Genomic DNA, 17,272 nt, shown 5'->3' on the forward strand with positions numbered 1-17,272 from the left:
CTCCAAGGAGCTGATGGGGCACTCAAAGTGTCACAAACAGTGCGAGAAGAGAGGATGCCGCCCCAAAACTGTGAAGCTCTCGACCCGGCAGAGCAGCCCGATATTCCGCGCCTCCCAGCGTCCACTTTGTTCTCACGACCTCACGCCGCTGAAGGTGGTGTCATCTTCACATTGTTTACAGCTCGGCACAGTTAAAAAGTAGAAAGACGCAAAGCTGTTTTCCTCATCTCTTCTACTATCAAGTACTGCCAATTAAAAAAAAGTTATAATCTGGCAGTTTCCGCGACATTCACGTGGACGAATACATAAAACTTCTCTGTCAGAACGCACCTGGCGGCGGACGGCTCAGCGCTGGAGTCCAGAGAGGAAGGCTGGGAGAGGGCGATGTGGGGCGCACTTCTATGGGATAGATCGGCATGTTTGTGTTTACTTCTTTTCAATATCAGTAAAGTAACTCTCACACAAATAATAGCAATTCATAAAGACGATATAAAAATGGCGTCCACAAACAAAGTGATTAGCTCCTGTATCATAATTCTGTGGTCATACATAATTTCCATTTCGCGTGGTCATATGTAATTTCCGTTTCAAACATGAAAAGAATTTTATATATATAGATCTATATAGTTTCGGGTTATGTAACATGCTGCAATTACAAAAGAACTCATTCCAACGAGGGAGCTAGCGCCCCCTGCTGGATACAGACATGCCAGGAATGAACAGACAAATTAACTCCAGCACGGTCTATTGATTTCCCCTCTTTACTATTAAACATAAGATATGAAGTGATCTGTAGATGCCACTGGTCACTTATCCGAGGTGCTCAAATTGCAGATTGTTACACTGGAGCCATCGTCCACCCAAAACCCCGCGTACAATGGTTCAGTGAAGGAAGCGTTGATCTTGTGCAGGAGGGTCATTGTGTCAGAGACACTATAAAATGACAGAGAGCCAGCAGGCCAGTCCAGGTACACACCTATTCTGTGACTACAGGGAGCGCTGATTTGAGTTAGCTCGTTATTGTGCCACACTGAGTAACTGGAATCACAGTAGTACAAACACCAGGACTGGCTATTGCCTCCAAGAAGACACTCGTTACTTCCTCCCTTTCTTCCAATTCCTTTATATGCGACTCCAATCTCTGCCTCATCTCCACTCCACTCGACCTCCCAGTACCAGCGAGTCCCACTGAGAGCCTCACTACAAAGAACTTGAGGCCAGCAGTCAAATCTGTCAGGATGATCGGGAAATGTGATCTCTGTCCCCTCACATGTCACCTTCTTGGACCCTTCAGAGAGTTCCAGGCATCTGTGCGCTGTGTTGGGGTCCAGGGTAAGCGGACAGAAGTCTGAAAAGAAAACAAGTGAAGAAATTGGCGGACATTCTAATATGAGACTTGAACCTGAGGGAAGGAGAGTGCCAAACACAAAGAACTGAAATCAAAGATCTGAGATCGATACAATGAACTTGTCATCAAAGTGCTGAGTACCAGAAGTATTATGGACAGCTACAGTGGGCATGTGGGCCTGCACAGAGCAGTCTTTACAGTCAGGGATCAGTCCTGTAGGTCAGTGTGGGGAGCAGAAGGAGTTCATTATGGAGACTGTGGACTGAGTGTCATGCGAGGAGCAGAAAAGGAACACAACAGTGAGCCTGAGGACAAAAGATGGGAGCTGTGATCAGTGAACAGCAGAAGGAGTGAAGGAAAAAAGGAGTAAAGAGAAGTGGGAGAGCTGGAGGAGACACAAGGGGTCAAGTAGGGAGAATAACCTAAAAGTGGGAAAAACGGAGAAAAAAGTTTAGGGTGATGACAGGTTATCATGTCGAAGGACAGGACAAGGTGAAAATGGATGAGGGGGGGAAATGAACAGAGGTGTGAGGAGGAAGAACGGAAACAAGGAAGTCAGAGAGTATATGGAGGAGAAGGAGGAGGTGGACAAAAGATGAAATAGTGAACTTGGAAAAGAACATAAAAAAATAAAATGTAAAAACAATGGCTTGTGTCACACACACTCCTTCATCCTGAGTGTCAAACAAATTGTCTGAGCATTCACAAAAAGACAAATGAATTAAATGAAGAAAAGCATCCAGATCTGATAACTGGCAAACAATCCAAATTGAACACAAGGACCTGTTGGCTGTGCTTCATCTTTAATAACGCTGACTTAAAATGCTAAAAATATGGATCAATTTTACTATCATCCACAGTTTCAGCCTGCTGTCATCGGTCCAAATGTCTGCATACAGTGTCACGTGCATGCGCATGGTGCACAGTTTAAGGGTTTTGGTGATGGCAATTCTCCGCCAGTCCAGGGGTTGGGGTGGCACTATATGATAATGGCCTTTCTTTTCTTCCTTCTATAGACAGGAAAATTGACAGCTCTCCTCCCTTGACGTCACTGCAGGGGTCAGGCCACCTGGACCCGCCTCTTCTTGCCCGATTACATTATAACTGGAAAAACCGCCATCTTTTCTGGTCACGTAATGAGACTCACGTCTGAGAAGACTTATTTGCGTCTTACACACATTTTTGTTTTTTAAAGTTTGGATCGCTAAATTACACAGAGTTTGCCAAAAAGTACCCCGAAGTGTTGTTTCTTACATTAGTCACTTTACCCCTGAAATGGCCATTTCACACATCCCCAAGTAAATGAAAGTGCTGGCAAATGTAAGTCTAATCTCAATCTCAAGCCCTTCATGGCAGGTTTTAAACTTTTCAGTTCCGTTCTTCTTCGTTGTCTGCTGTTTATGGTGTAGATAGACAAATAAACAGAGTAGAAGAGGAATGAGGGGGTCTAAGCATAGATGTAAAATTCAACCTATTGAATTACTTAATTACAATGACTTAAATTGTCATCTCACCAGTGACTGAGTTTAACATACAGGCTGGGCATATGTTAAATTGTTAATGTCTATCTGTATTTCATTTTATATTGCCTAAACAGGAAGGCCAGTCTGACATATTTCCTCTTGGGGGACATATAAAGTTCAACCAAAATGACAAGAACAAGGCCACGCTGCAGAAAAAGAGGAGACGGGAAAGACAACTGGATTGGAGTGGACAGGTCAGTTCTCAAAAATGGTTATGATGACCAGTTGGGGATGGTGGAAAGTCTTGTCATTTTGATTTCTGACATCAACATCAGTCATTGTGAAATATTAATGGAGCCAAAGATGAGAATGACCACTGGACATTTTGTATATTGTGGTGAGGGCCACAAAGTCAACGGGCGTCAAAGAAAATTTTAGGCAAAAATCTTGGAACTGTTGAAGTGTTTTACTGTCTAGTATATGCCAGACAGTACTTCATTTTTTTAAACAGTGTGTGTCTGGCTTCTATGAAACTTCTCTTCATAACCTACAACTTAAAGGTGAGCTGTCTAACTGAGGCAGGATAAGATGAGCTGCACTTCAGTTTTTAATAGAGTTTAACCTATACAGGCATGGCCAGGGAAAAATACTCTTCATCTTCAAAAAAATATATCAGGTAGTACCTTCCTTTAACAAGTTTAAGTGAAGTCAAAGAATAGATCTGCAATATTCGAAAATCATTTTGGATAAATAAACAAATGTAAACAGCCTTGCAACATGGTGGCAGTGGCATGAGGAAACCCATATATATATATATATATATATATATATATATATATATATATATATATATACTAATAAACGGCAAAGCCCTCACTCACTCACTCACTCACTGACTCACCACTAATTCTCCAACTTCCCGTGTGGGTGGAAGGCTGAAATTTGGCAGGTTCATTCCTTACAGCTTCCTTACAAAAGTTGGGCAGGTTTCATTTCGAAATTCTACGCGTAATGGTCATAACTGGAAGCAGTTTTCTCCATTTACTGTAATGGAGATGAGCTTGAACCCGTGGGGAGTTTCGTGTGACATCATCACGCCTCCCACGTAATCACGCAGTACATAGAAAACCAGGAAGACCTCAAAAAGCGCTGAAGAAAACATGCATTATATAATTGAGAAGGCAGCGAAACAATAAGAAGCGGCGAGTGCCATATCCACCCATATTCATGAGTTCTGCTACTTCGGAAACAAAGCACGATGTAAACCTACACTTTAAATTAAGTTCATAGACAGGCTGCCGCTGGCGTTTGTAATTTAGTGCCTGCCCATATAAGGCCGTCCGTCAGCGGCAATCCAATAGCAAACTCCACTAAATATTCACGGGTGAAGGACTGTGCTTATGGAGAGGAAGATGAGATGGTCAGGGTGGTGTTTGACACAAACTCAGCGAAACTGCGAGAGAAAGTTTTAAGTGCCAGGACTAAGGTAACATTAAATACAGCCATGGACATAGCACGAGATGGCACCAGCACAGCTGGGAACCTTCGATGCATGTACACGAGTGGCTCACGTGAACTGGCGCGTGCACAGATAAAAGCAACAGTTCCAAAGAGCTGAACAAAACCTAATTACACAATTGAAAAGGCAGCAAAAAATATGAAGCGTCTGATAAGCATATTCATAAATCCAACTACTGCGGAAACAAAGCACACGTTGGAAAAAGTCAATGTCCCGCTAAAGGAAGACAGTGTAAAAAAAACCCATGCATGCAGTGTGTCAGGTCTCAGATAAAGAAGAAGACGAGCTGTTTATTGATGCAGTAAGAAACGAATCGATGAATGAAACCTGTCATCTTTACAGCGATTGACAAACACGGAATGTAACTTGAACACAACACATCCTACAAATACGAACCTGATTGAAAGAAATAATGATAATCAAATCCTTGATGACAGCAACACTCAGTAACACTCACAAAACAAATACTGTATATTGACAGTCATGTTACGTTATTTTTAAAATGTTCCCTTTTCTTTTCTAGCTTTTTAACACACTACTTCTCGCTGCGATACGGGTATATATATATATGTATATATATATCCCGATCTACATACTCGAATAATGGATACTTTATTCGCCATCAATGATTGTTTTGGTAAAGCCATACTCAGTGTATTCATTAGATGAACGGTAAAAAAGTAAGAGCGAGGGGAGGATGACTTATTGAGGCATGCAGGCTGTAGTGTGCGTCAACTCTATCTGAATTGCGCGATCACATTTGAAAAAATATATCTTTTCAAGTTCTATTTAGTCCATATGTGTCAAACTCAAGGGCCGCGGGCCACATCCGGCCTGCGAGATCATTTTATATACTGTATTATTGTTATTAATGGCCCGGGTATATGAAGCGCTGGTAACACAATAAACTACAGATCCCATAATGCAGCGCTTCAGCTGCCTTGCCGAACACTTACGCGTTAATCAAGTCTAGCTTATGATGCTGCAAGTTATTGCGAAGCTAGCTCACACGATGCTGAAGAGAAAAGTTGATTCTGAAAATAGAGCCTTTAAAACCGATGGGAGGCTGAGTATATGTTTACTGAACCCGTGTGTCTCATTTGTGGAGCTAATGTGGCTGTAATTACAGAATTTAATCTAAGACGGCACTATGAGACAAAACATCAGGGTAACCTGAATGCAATGCAGAAGATACAGAAAGCAGAAGAATTAAATAAGAATCTGACACTTCAGCGGACGTTTTAACCGTGCACAATCACAAAGTGATTTCAAGTGAAGCTGCTTTTATGGGAGACACAAATGCACCAGTGCACCTTGCCCCACTTTCCCTGTTGCCAAGTAATGTTAAACCAAGTCGTCACTACGGTGTTCCCAAATCGCACTTTGCTGATAAACTGGCGCACTGAGTTTGCACGGCGCTTTGGTGACTTTGAAGAACAAAAAAAGTCCGTCTACATGCGGCTCGAACCTTGTGCATGTTTGGTAGCACATATCTGTGTGAGAAGCTCTTCTCAGTGATAAAGACTAACAAAACAGCACACAGGAGTCGCCTCACTGATGAGCACCTGCAATCCATCCTGAGAATCTCCACAACACAGAACCTCACACCAAACAGAAACGAACCTGTGGCCAAAAAAAGATGCCAGGCGTCCAGCTCTAAAATGACATATGAGCAAAGACAACTGAATGATTTGATTTGTTATTGCTGAAAGGAACACATTTCATTTATATTTCTAGGTTTTGTTATGCAGCATGTTCATATTTGAATTTGTATAATTTTGACAGGATATATTTTTATGGAGAGCAAAATCTTTTGGGATATTTAAAATCTAAGTTTATTTTTTATATAAAATTACATAAGAGTAAAGAAATTTGAATGTTTGTTCTTTTAACGTTTACTTTATTTCTAACTTGTATAATTTAGACAGGATATATTTTTATGGAGAGCAAAATATTATAAGTTGTTTAAGGTTTGAGTTGATTTATTCACGAATAATATTCCTGTCTGTTTTTACCATTCCTACCAAAGATATTTCTGTCGACTAAATAAAAATTCCTTCTATTTAAAATTTAAATAGAACTTGAATAAATACTGATAGTTCATAATATCCACGCAGACTTGCACGTAAGAGCGGGTGTCATCCGTTTTAACAAGCAGCGTATTGCACTGATACTGAAATAGCTGTGTGTGTATATATGTAGATATGTATGTATATGTATATATATGTTTATATATGTGTGTGTGTGTGTATATATATATATATATATGTATTTGTGTGTATATATGTGTGTGTATGTATATGTGTATATGTATAGATATGTATATATATATGTTTATGTGTGTGTGTGTAAATATATATATATATATATGACAGCAACACTCATCACTCACAACAGTGACAAAACAATTACATTGACAATCATGTTACGTTATTTTCAAAATGTTTCCTTTTCTTTTCATTGTTTCTTTAACAAACTACTTCTCCGTTGCTGAAGCGCTGGTATTTTGCTAATATATCGGATTCAGCGGGTTAGAAAATGGATGGATGGATATATATATATATATATATATATATATATATATATATATATATATATATAGAGAGAGAGAGAGAGAGATAGACACACATACACACATATATATCTATATATAAACTAGGGGGCCTCTTAGTGGTTCTGCCGCTCACGTATAGGGATGCGGACGTACAATTTAAATAGATTTTTAGTTTCATGGGAATTGTTACATATGCATAATTGAAATAACTAACTATTTTACATTACAGCAAGTAATTAACCATAGTAAATCGTAATACATTGAAAGTAAATTATGTTTCATGTTGCGTTAGAGGTATTTGTTGCATAATGTGATTTTGTTCTGTTTGGCTTTAAAATTAAAACGCAAATACTTTTTAGACTTACATTTTTACTGTAAAACTTCAATTAAAACAATGTTTTGAATTAAATATTTATGTAAATCACATTGAATTTTTATTCTGTGTTTGGATTTTCATTGTGAAAATGCAACGTATAAGTGCCGTGATAAGTCTCCATTAAATAAAATGACTTTTTCAAATGTTTGGCTCTGAGATTTGTTAATTGTCTTTGCAAAAGTTATTCTAACAGGAAACTGTAAACATTTTCATACGAATGGCATATGAAGATCTCCTTTGGTGTCTAATGTTATCCCCTGAAGATGTACTACATTACCTTTCTTGGATACATCCTTCTTCTGGAAAACCGGACGGTGTTAACGGTTGTAGATATTCTTCGTGATATTGTAAGTTGATGTTTTCATCTTCTGCACGATCACCTCCAACTATTTTAGAATAGTCTATTGATACGCATTTAATACAATTTGCCGTGTAACCGAGCAACATTTTTCGCGTTAGTTCGTTTGACTTCTTTGTTTCTCGGTGCTAGGATTGTTTGTGTACTCATTGTTTCTGTTGACAACCCTTTGGGATGAAATTCTTCAATAAGATTTAGACATAATAAGTCTTCTTTAATTGTCAACTTAAAGTGAGGAAAACGTAAAAATTTATAAGAGCTGAGAGAGCAGGAACTGTGTCTGTCTAAAGCATTCACACGAATGAGAGGTGAGAGGAGCGTGTGTGTGGTTGAATATGAGAGGAGAGGAGGCTGGGACTTGAAACAATCTCATGGCCAAAGTCTCGTTTCATGGGACTTGAAAAAATCTCTTGAAAAAAGTCTTGTCTTGTCACAGGATTTATATATATATATATATATATATATATATATATATATATATATATATATATATATATATATATATATATATATATATATATATATATATACACACACAGTACAGTCTTGCTTATTCGACATCGGGCCGGCAGAATGTCTGATAAGCGAAAATGTTGAATAATGGGTGGTGTTAAGAAAAAGCCTATTAAACATCAAACTATATTATAATTGTACACATTACGAACCTAAAAATCATGTTTTACAACAAAACAGAAAAAATTAACTGAAAAAATGAACTTACAGAATTGTCTGAAGTTAAATACAGTATGTACTTAAAAAGTTTAGTCCTGTGGTAATTTAAAGAAATTTTTGATCATAGTCTGCTTTCCTGATGAGTGTTGTTTCTTCGCTGCCAGGTCTCGCCATCTTTGTAGCATCATTATGACGATTCCTGTAGCTTCTTCTTGTTGCTCAATGTATTTAGTTGCAGTTTCTAGAGCTTTAACTCCATCGTTATGTGAAATTCTGAGAGGCTGAACAGTTGGTGCTTGATATTGATCTTCAATTTCGTTGTCATCGCAATTGACAAGAGTGACAATTTCTTCATCAGTTATTTTATACTGATCATCATCCTTCATCCAACTTTCGATTTCTTGCAAAGACGCATCCTCACATCCAGGGATACGTTGCACTAAAGGTAGAATGGTTTCTTTGGTTTCATATGTGCTTTCCGTTTCCATACTTTCATCATCGCCTAGCAGCTTCTTCCATGATTTGGCAATTGTTGGAGCCCTTACGTTAACCCAGGCCCTTGCAACCCAATAAGCAACATCCTTTACATTGATGTGTTTCAATTTTTCAATCATGTCTTGTCCTTCTTCAATTTCTTCTATCACTGTGGACCGTAGCTTCCTGCGATAGTTCCTTTTTATCATTTCCAAAACGCCCTGATCCATAGGTTGGCATATGGTAGTTACATTGGGGGGTAGAAACATTGCCTTAATGTCACCATCTTGAAGCTCCTCTGCATCAGAGTGCATTGGAGCATTATCTAGAAACAAAACTGCTTTTCTGGATACATTATTTTCTTCCAAAAACTTCTCTGTTGAAGGAATTAATTCTTTAAAAAACAGTCTTTGCAAATTTCACTGCTCATCCATGTGCTTTTCTGACTGTAGTATTTTAAGGAAGTGTGTTTTAAAGGCTCTAGGATTTTGGGACTTTCCAGTCATTGCAAGGTTCATTTTGAGGTTTGCTGTAGCATTGCTGCATGCTAAAATTGTCAGCCTTTCCTTGCTACGCATGTAGCCAGGGGCTGCCACTTCAGATCTGGCTGCAAGACTCTTACTAGGTAACATTTTATAATTAAGGCCTGACTCCTCACAGTTAAATGTCTGATCACCCGTTAGGCTTTCACTTTCAATAAATTCCTGAAATCTTTTCTTGAATGCTTCCATTTCTTCAAAATTCAATGACAGTTTTTCACCACAAACACGTAACCGACGGATACCATAGCGTTTCTTCCATCGGTCAAGCCAACCAACACTTGCTGTGAAACCTGGGTCCCTTTCATTGAATTCATTACAAAAATGCAATGCCTTTTGCTGTAAAATAGGCCCTGACATAGGCACACCTTTGTCCCTGAACTGTGTAAACCAAACGTACAAAGCTTCACTAACGTTTTCATAGTCACATTTTTTCATTGTTTCTCTTTCTTTTAATGTACTCTCCATAACTCTTGCTGCACACCATTTTTCTATTTCTATTTGTTTCTTCTTCCAGTCTCCTACTGTTACCCGTCCAACGCCAAAGTCGTCAGCTACCTTCTGCATTGTCTCTCCCTTGTCCAGTCTCTTGATTGCCTCAAGTTTTTGTTCCATCGATACAACAACTTTCTTTCTTTTCGTCGCCATACTACTGTACTTGCATAAATTTCAACTTTTAAACAACACAACAATGTTTGTCAAATTAACACACTCAGACACATACACATGTAACAGACGATAAACCGATCCGCATACAATGATAAACTGCGCTGCACTGAGTAGTGAGTTGTGACAGTGAGTGAGTGAGGGTGGGGCGAATGACAGACACATGAGTCATAGTGTAGACGGGCGCACCACTGTACAGTCGGGGTAACTAAGTAGCTGCAGTAGAGTTGGGAGCAACAAAAAGTAGACTAAGCTCACGCTCGCAGTTCTTGTTGCCGATTGAGGCGTTTTTTTTCTTGCGGTTGGACATCAGATAATATGGAATGTTGGATAAGCGAAGGTTGGATAAGCGAGACTCTACTTATATATATATATATATATATATATATATATATATATATATATATATATATATATATATATATACATATACACACACAGACATGTACATATTATATGAATATGACTCTTGCTTTGGAAAAAGCAACAATCTTTACTGAGCATACTCTTAGGGAGTGTGCGCCACCCGCTGGATGAAGTCAGACATCCCAACAGACAATACTGAAAGCTGAAATGCTACAACTATGTCACTGTATGATTATGATTAGGTGCCTATTGTTATCATTTTTTCTTTATTTTTGTTTGGAAAATGATATGTTTAAGGTTCTGAATCAAGTGGCTTTTACTTTTATTTTTGTTTTGAGATTGTATTATGTTCTAGAAGCATTTGCATAATTGTAATGTTATATTGTGTTTTATCCATGCTACCATTTTCTCCAGTGGTTCTCAGGATGTGTTCGTCTATTGTCACCATGTGACCTGGGCTTGATGCAGTGTGTGTGTGTGACGGTATAAAATGGTGGCATCCAGTACTATCAAGTATCGCTCACTGAACAAGTCAAACCCTTTTTGTTGGAAGTACAAGTCAGTTCAAAAGAGTTAACTAATGTCAGGTTCACTGAAACATTGAATCTTCTCTTTGCTCCCTAAATATTTAGACATCTTGATTGTGTGCTTTCTGCTTTTGCCCCTTTCTAGTCCCTGATGTTTTCCTGTCTATTTATTTTGCTCACAACATATCTTGAGCTTATTTTCTTTCTACCCACTAGTGGGGTCACTAATTAAAAAATGGCTTAAATAACCAGAAACTCCTAATCATGATGAAGATGAGGAAAACTGTAAACATCCACATAAATGCTTGCTACATTCCAATAAAAACAGACAAACACAGTTTTGAAAGTTCAGGCTCTTCATAATTCAGTGCCACTTGCCCAACCAAATCCTCCACCTTGTGTCTACTCTGCTTCTGCCTGTCATTTTTAAGATACAAGTAAGGGAGCAGACTCCACAGAAAGAGATGAAATCATAGAAGCAATACCAACAAGAGAGATAAGAACTTGAAAGTATGGTCAAAAATGTTCATCTTTTAAAACGTCTTATGAAAGTAAGTCTTATGCTACTCGTCTTTTCAAAATGTGGAATCGGAGAAGAAGAAAAAACAATGCTGAGCTGATTAAACAAAGAGATCAGTGAGTGATCCACACTGAAGGGATGAATGCCTGGCACAGTGAGGGCTGGCCAAGGTGCTGACCAGTTGGACCTGTGCTAAGTTAACTCTTTGAGGGCTGAATATTTTTTCCACAATGCACTAGTTTCACACATACATTAATGTAAAACGTCTGTTGTTACGTGCTGTGGCTGCTGTTGTCATCTGTTTTGCATCTCTGGCAGCAGTGGCTGCACAGGGGTGGCTTGATGGCCAGCAGGAATGCATGGCGGGCCAGCTACCTCTCTGCCTTTGCACAGCAGGTGGGCGAAGGTGGCAGTCGCAGTGTGATGCAATATGGTTTGTACTTCTTGTCATCATAAGTGGTGGTCCCCCTAGGCGAATGCTGCCATAAGCGTATCAGCTACACAAACGTGTTCAGCACCACTATCAACTGGGGGCCAATAGGCTGATGCTGGTACTTCAATTTCGTTTTTTGATATCCATCTCCAGATCACATGCATCAAACTCAGAGTCCAAGAAGTCAGAGTCTGATTCAGTGATAATATACAAAACGTCCATGGAGTGTTTTGCTTTGCACATTTGCTTTAGTCTCACCAGATGCTGATGACATTTTTGAGGCTGTTTGTTCTTCACTACTCCTGTACGCGCAGGAATCGAGGTCAACTCAACAAAGCTACATAACTTTCCTTCAAGCAAAGAGAGTCAAACTAAAAAGTGAGTTTTGTCTCAGTTTACAGCCGATTACCATCCTCTACCCCTGAATTTTGACAAAAGTCAACATCAGCCCTGAAAGAGTTAATGGACACATTCAAGATAATAGATTAAGAAACAATGGAGAAGATATCTGAATTTACATAGCACCACCCAAAGAGAACACCCACCACGATGCTGTAAATACTTTGTAGAATTCACTTAAGTTTGTGATGGCAGACACTCTCCAATGCTCCTGTGCTGAATCTACTGACTTATGTCTCACTTCTTCCCTGTATCCACCATGGCAGGTTGGCAGCAGCCACATAGTAGGGTTAGTGTGTAACAGTGTTGCCCAGTGCATTATAGTCAAAGATGCAAAGAAGGGGTTCACTTTTCCACTGATCCAAATTAAGCAAACATTATATTTGTAAAACATCATCATACTGCTGGACTCCATTTTGCTCATAGTAAATCATAGAGACCTTCGGTTCTGTTTATTTAAACTCAACACAACTCGAAGCTTTTACTTACATTTTAAAAGTCCATTTCTGGTCCTCAGATTCTGCAGGGTGTGGATGGAATCATCAACCCCTGAGAAGAGAAAGAGAAAAGCAGAATATGAACCTCTGGCAGCTTCTTCTCTCACCTCAAGGTAACATGAGGACACCCAACCCACCGGCCTCACTGGTCTTCACAAGCTCCCAGCCACTGATCTCCTGCAGACTCTTCTTCAGCTCAGACAGGCTCATCCTAAAAGCCTCAGGAAGCAAATCTCCATTGACACTAACATCTGGGGTGTCTTGATCTCCAACAGAGAGACAGACAGATGGAAACTTCTGGAAGAGAAGAGTTGAGAGAAGGAGAACATAAGAGACAAAGAGTTGTGTGTGTGTGTGTCACACAGGCCCGCTGGTAGTCCTTCAGATTGGTCCTCTCACAATTAGGAAGTGGATGTGGTTGTCTGTCTGTGAAAGCTCGGCCATCTCAACGCCTCTCCTCTTCAGCTCCTTGATCTCCTCCTCCAGCTGCTTGATGACCTCTTTGGCCTTTGACACCACCCTTCTCTCATGACCTCTAATGACCTCGGTGGCCTCTGACCTCAGCATCTCTATGGACTGAAGCGCAGACTTGAAGGTCTCCTCGTGTCCCTGCACTTCACTGTCTGCCCAGCTCTGATCAGAAGAAGACAGAAACTAATTTCAGTTTCATTTGTGTAACGGGAATGGAGTCCTAAACTAGAAAAGTACAACAGTAATCCGTTTGTGCAAGTTTAAGTAGGGACAAGCTGGGGGGGCAGCTGGGACTTGACACATTCAGATGTGCTTAAACTTGTAATTTAAGGGTTACATTTAACTTTTGTGAAAGGCTTTAAGGTTTTATTTTCAGCCTTTCAGTACACTAATTCAGTTCTCATCTCCATTTTGGTATCTCAACAGGATACACGGCTCACCTGAACCCTCACTATGGTGTCCTTTGTCTTCTCCATTTTCTTCTCTTTCTCCTCAGTTTTCCTTCTCATTTCTTCCTTACTCTCTTCCAGCTGATTCTGATTGTGTGGAGACAAAACCCAGGAGAGATGGATAATGAGGCCCATTAAGGATCATGTGAAAGCAAAAGACAGAAGGAGAACAGAATGAAGTGGACACGAGTGGAGCATCTCGAAGCTGAATGTTTGGGAGGGAGAGCAGAACAGCAAGAATCGAGGGCCTCATTAAGAGATCAGTAATTTACAGTTAAAATGAAGATGGAGGAGCATGAGACTGAGGAAACAGCATAGTTCAGGAGAAGATGTAGAGAATGTAGCTTGGTTTCTACAAAAATAAAAGCCCAACAGAAGTGATCTTTATCATAAGGCAAGAGAAACATTAGATTAATAGAAACAAATGAAGAGAAGTGAAGTGAGCATTGAAACAGTGAAGTCGATGAATGTGTAATAAAAACAAGTCATAAAAAAGTTTGACTCAGTTGATCGAGCTGCCCTACGGGACATCCTGAGTGTTTGTGGGATCCCCTCGAGGTTGCTGGATATCATGGCCGGCCTGTACACTGGTACTGTGAGTGCTGTGTAGAGTGGAGGCAGGACCTCCTGTGTTTTTCCAGTTGATTCTGCGGTTCATCAGGGGTCTGTTCTGCTCCTACTCTGTTCAATGCTTGTATGGACTGGGTGTTGGGCAAGGTCGTGAGGTCCAGCGGCTGTGGGGCATCTGTTGGTTTAAAAAGATTCACCGATATTGATTTTGCTGACAATGCTGTGATCTTTGCGGAGTCAATGGAGGCTCTGATCAGGGCTCTCGAGAGTGTCTGGGCTTCCGAGTGTCCCGATAAAAACCAAGATCCAGGCCTTTAATGACCTCTTGTGCATGGCCATCAGCAGTGTGTCTGTTTGCGGAGAGAGTGTCGACCTCATTGAGGAGTTTACTTACCTTGGCAGTGACATTCATGTCTCTGGTGACTCTTCCTGTGAAGTCAGTAGACGGATTGGGAGAGCATACGGGGTCATGAGGTCGCTGGAAAGGGGTGTGTGGCGCTCTCAACATCTCGCAAAAAGGACAAAGGTCCAAGTCTTTAGAGTCCTGGTGCTACCTGTCTTACTATATGGTTGTGAGACATGGATTGCTATCCAGTGACCTGACATGAAGACTCGACTCCTTTGGTACTGTGTCTCTCCGGAAAATCCTTGGGTACCGTTGGTTTGACTTTGTGTTGCTCATGGAGTCCCGAATGAGGCACATTACCTGCATTGTGAGGGAGCGTCATTTACGGCACTACGGCCATGTGGCGCGTTTCCCGGAGGATGATCTAGCTCGTAGGATCCTCACTGTTGGGGACCCAGGTGGCTGGACCAGGCCAAGGGGTCGCCCACGTAACACCTGGCTGTGGCAGATAGAGGGTCATTTCCAGAGTGTAGGACTGGACTGCGTGTCTGCCTGGGAGGTTGCCAACCGGATCCCGAGTTGTTTCGATGTGTAGTGGGTGCGGTAATCCACTGTACCACTGCATGCTCCCCAACTTGACTTGACTTGACAAAAAAGTTTGGGGCCACCCTGTATACTTAAAAAAAGTCTGAGAAAAAAAATAATAATAATAAGCATGTCTTTACAGACAGGAGTCCAAAACTGAACTAACTAACAGGCTGAAAGTGTTTTCGAACAATCATTTGTGCGAGTCTGTATTGTTTGTGTACCAAGTGAATTGCCCTTCCCAGTTACGATGCTTGTGGATATTTCACGCTTTCATTTTGTGCTTTAACATTCAGAAATAATTTGTCCTGATGACTGATGAATTCTGTAAGGGGAAGGCTGGCGTTTAAATTGGGTCAAAGACGAACCATGTTACGTTTTTTTTTTATTATTGTATTAAGAAGTCATAGATACGAATTACTGTGGTGGGTTGGCACCCTGCCCAGGATTGGTTCCTGCCTTGTGCCCTGTGTTGGCTGGGATTGGCTCCAGCAGACCCCCGTGACCCTGTATTCGGATTCAGCGGGTTAGAAAATGGATGGATGGATAGATACGAATTATCTATAAAACATCTGATTTTATAACACCAGATTTTAGTACTAAGTCCCCATTGTCACTTCCGTGTTTATTGGGGTTGAAACTGAAAGTCCTCAAGTTTCACCTGGTGTGTTGCCATGGCTACAGCCTGGCACCGCCCTTTGTTCCAGGATGTTGGCCCTGGTAACAGGAAGACAACATTCGCTAAGAAAGACTTGAATTCCACTAAATCCCGACCGAACACACAGACGCCTCATAATTCGGATGACAGCTCATTTTCCCAATTAACTCTACCCAGTCCTGCTCACCTCTTTCCTAAATCTCTCCTGTTCAGGTGTCATCATGTCATGGCCGTTGTGTTCGGTCACTGCACACATTACGCACAAGCAGGTCTCGTCTGTCCTACAGAAGATTTCCAGAACTTTCTGATGTTTCGTGCACAACTGCTTTTCCAGATTCCCAGTCGGCTCCTCCAGTCTGTGTCTTTTGAAGGCGTCAGACTCCAGGTGTGGCCGCAGGTGTGTCTCACAGTAGGAGGCCATGCACGTCAGGCAAGTCTTCACGGCTCGCAATTTTCTTCCTGTACAAAAATCACAGGACACATCGTCAGGTCCTGCGTAACTCTCAGACGAACCGCCACCGGCTGTCACCTTCTTCAGTTTCTCTATCAGGTCTCTTAATACGGTGTTTCTGTTCAGCTCCGGCCTCACGCTAAATGACCGTCTGCACTGAGGACACCTGAAGTCTGTAGTTGTGTCCGACTTGTCCCAGTAGTCATTAATACAGTCCATACAGTAGCTGTGTCCACACGGGATAGTGACCGGCTCGTTCAGGACCTCCAGACACACCGAGCAGGAGTACTGATCGGCGGACACGGAAAGCTGAGGTGCTGCCATCGAGTTCAATACACGAAGAAATGAAAAGTGAAAGAATCGCCCAGCACTTCCGGAATTATGAACCCGTCTGATCTGAAATTAAATCAGGCCGATTAAAACATTTTTTATTTTTCATGCACTTCCAGTTTGTCATATTCGTGCCGACGCTTAAGACAGAGTTTCTCAACCTTTAAGTATTTGCGCCCCCTAACGTTTTTTTTTTTAAAGGAGCCCATTAATACCAATTTATTCTTTTTAAATGAATGATATATCATAGATAAATACATATTTTATTATACCTACTTAACTATTATCGACATTTTTCTAACTCTATATTTATTTTTTCTAGTATCAGAATGCAGTTTAAGTTAATTTGTTTTTGTTTCAGTAGATGTATTTTTCATATTTTCGATTCTTGTTTTCTTTTTTTTTACATCTTCGCGTTTCCCTTTTTTTTACTTTGCGCCCCCCTAGAGGGGCCCGCCCCACAGTTTGAGAACCACTGGCTTAAGAAGTGTTTTGATTAAGAGCGCTACCGCTCTCCAGATACAATTAAAGTCAAATTAATTGTGATATGAGAACAGAAAAGCGAAAGAAATATAGCGCAAATAATTAATAGGAATAAAAAGGTAAAACCGAATCAGTAACCGGAGTCGACGGCTTTTTAAAAGGGTTGATCGTTCACCTTTATTGCAAATCTCCATTCTGGTGTGCCTAATTGCAAAAAC

General features: G+C 40.7%; 1 protein-coding gene across 1 annotated transcript; it reads right to left on the reverse strand.

The window, feature by feature from the left end:
• Positions 1-747: 747 nt before the first annotated feature.
• LOC120534442 (tripartite motif-containing protein 16-like) lies at positions 748-16,676 on the reverse strand. Its single transcript, XM_039762014.1, has 6 exons — positions 15,978-16,676; positions 13,623-13,718; positions 13,111-13,344; positions 12,849-13,008; positions 12,704-12,763; positions 748-1,348 (listed from the first exon to the last, which is right to left on the reverse strand). The coding sequence occupies exons 1-6, from the start codon at positions 16,563-16,565 to the stop codon at positions 807-809; spliced, it is 1,680 nt and encodes a 559-aa protein (XP_039617948.1). The 5' UTR covers positions 16,566-16,676; the 3' UTR covers positions 748-806.
• Between the last annotated feature and the right edge of the window lie 596 nt (positions 16,677-17,272).

The sequence above is a fragment of the Polypterus senegalus genome, chromosome 8, assembly GCF_016835505.1.
Source record: "Polypterus senegalus isolate Bchr_013 chromosome 8, ASM1683550v1, whole genome shotgun sequence".
Taxonomy (NCBI): Eukaryota; Metazoa; Chordata; class Cladistia; order Polypteriformes; family Polypteridae; genus Polypterus; species Polypterus senegalus.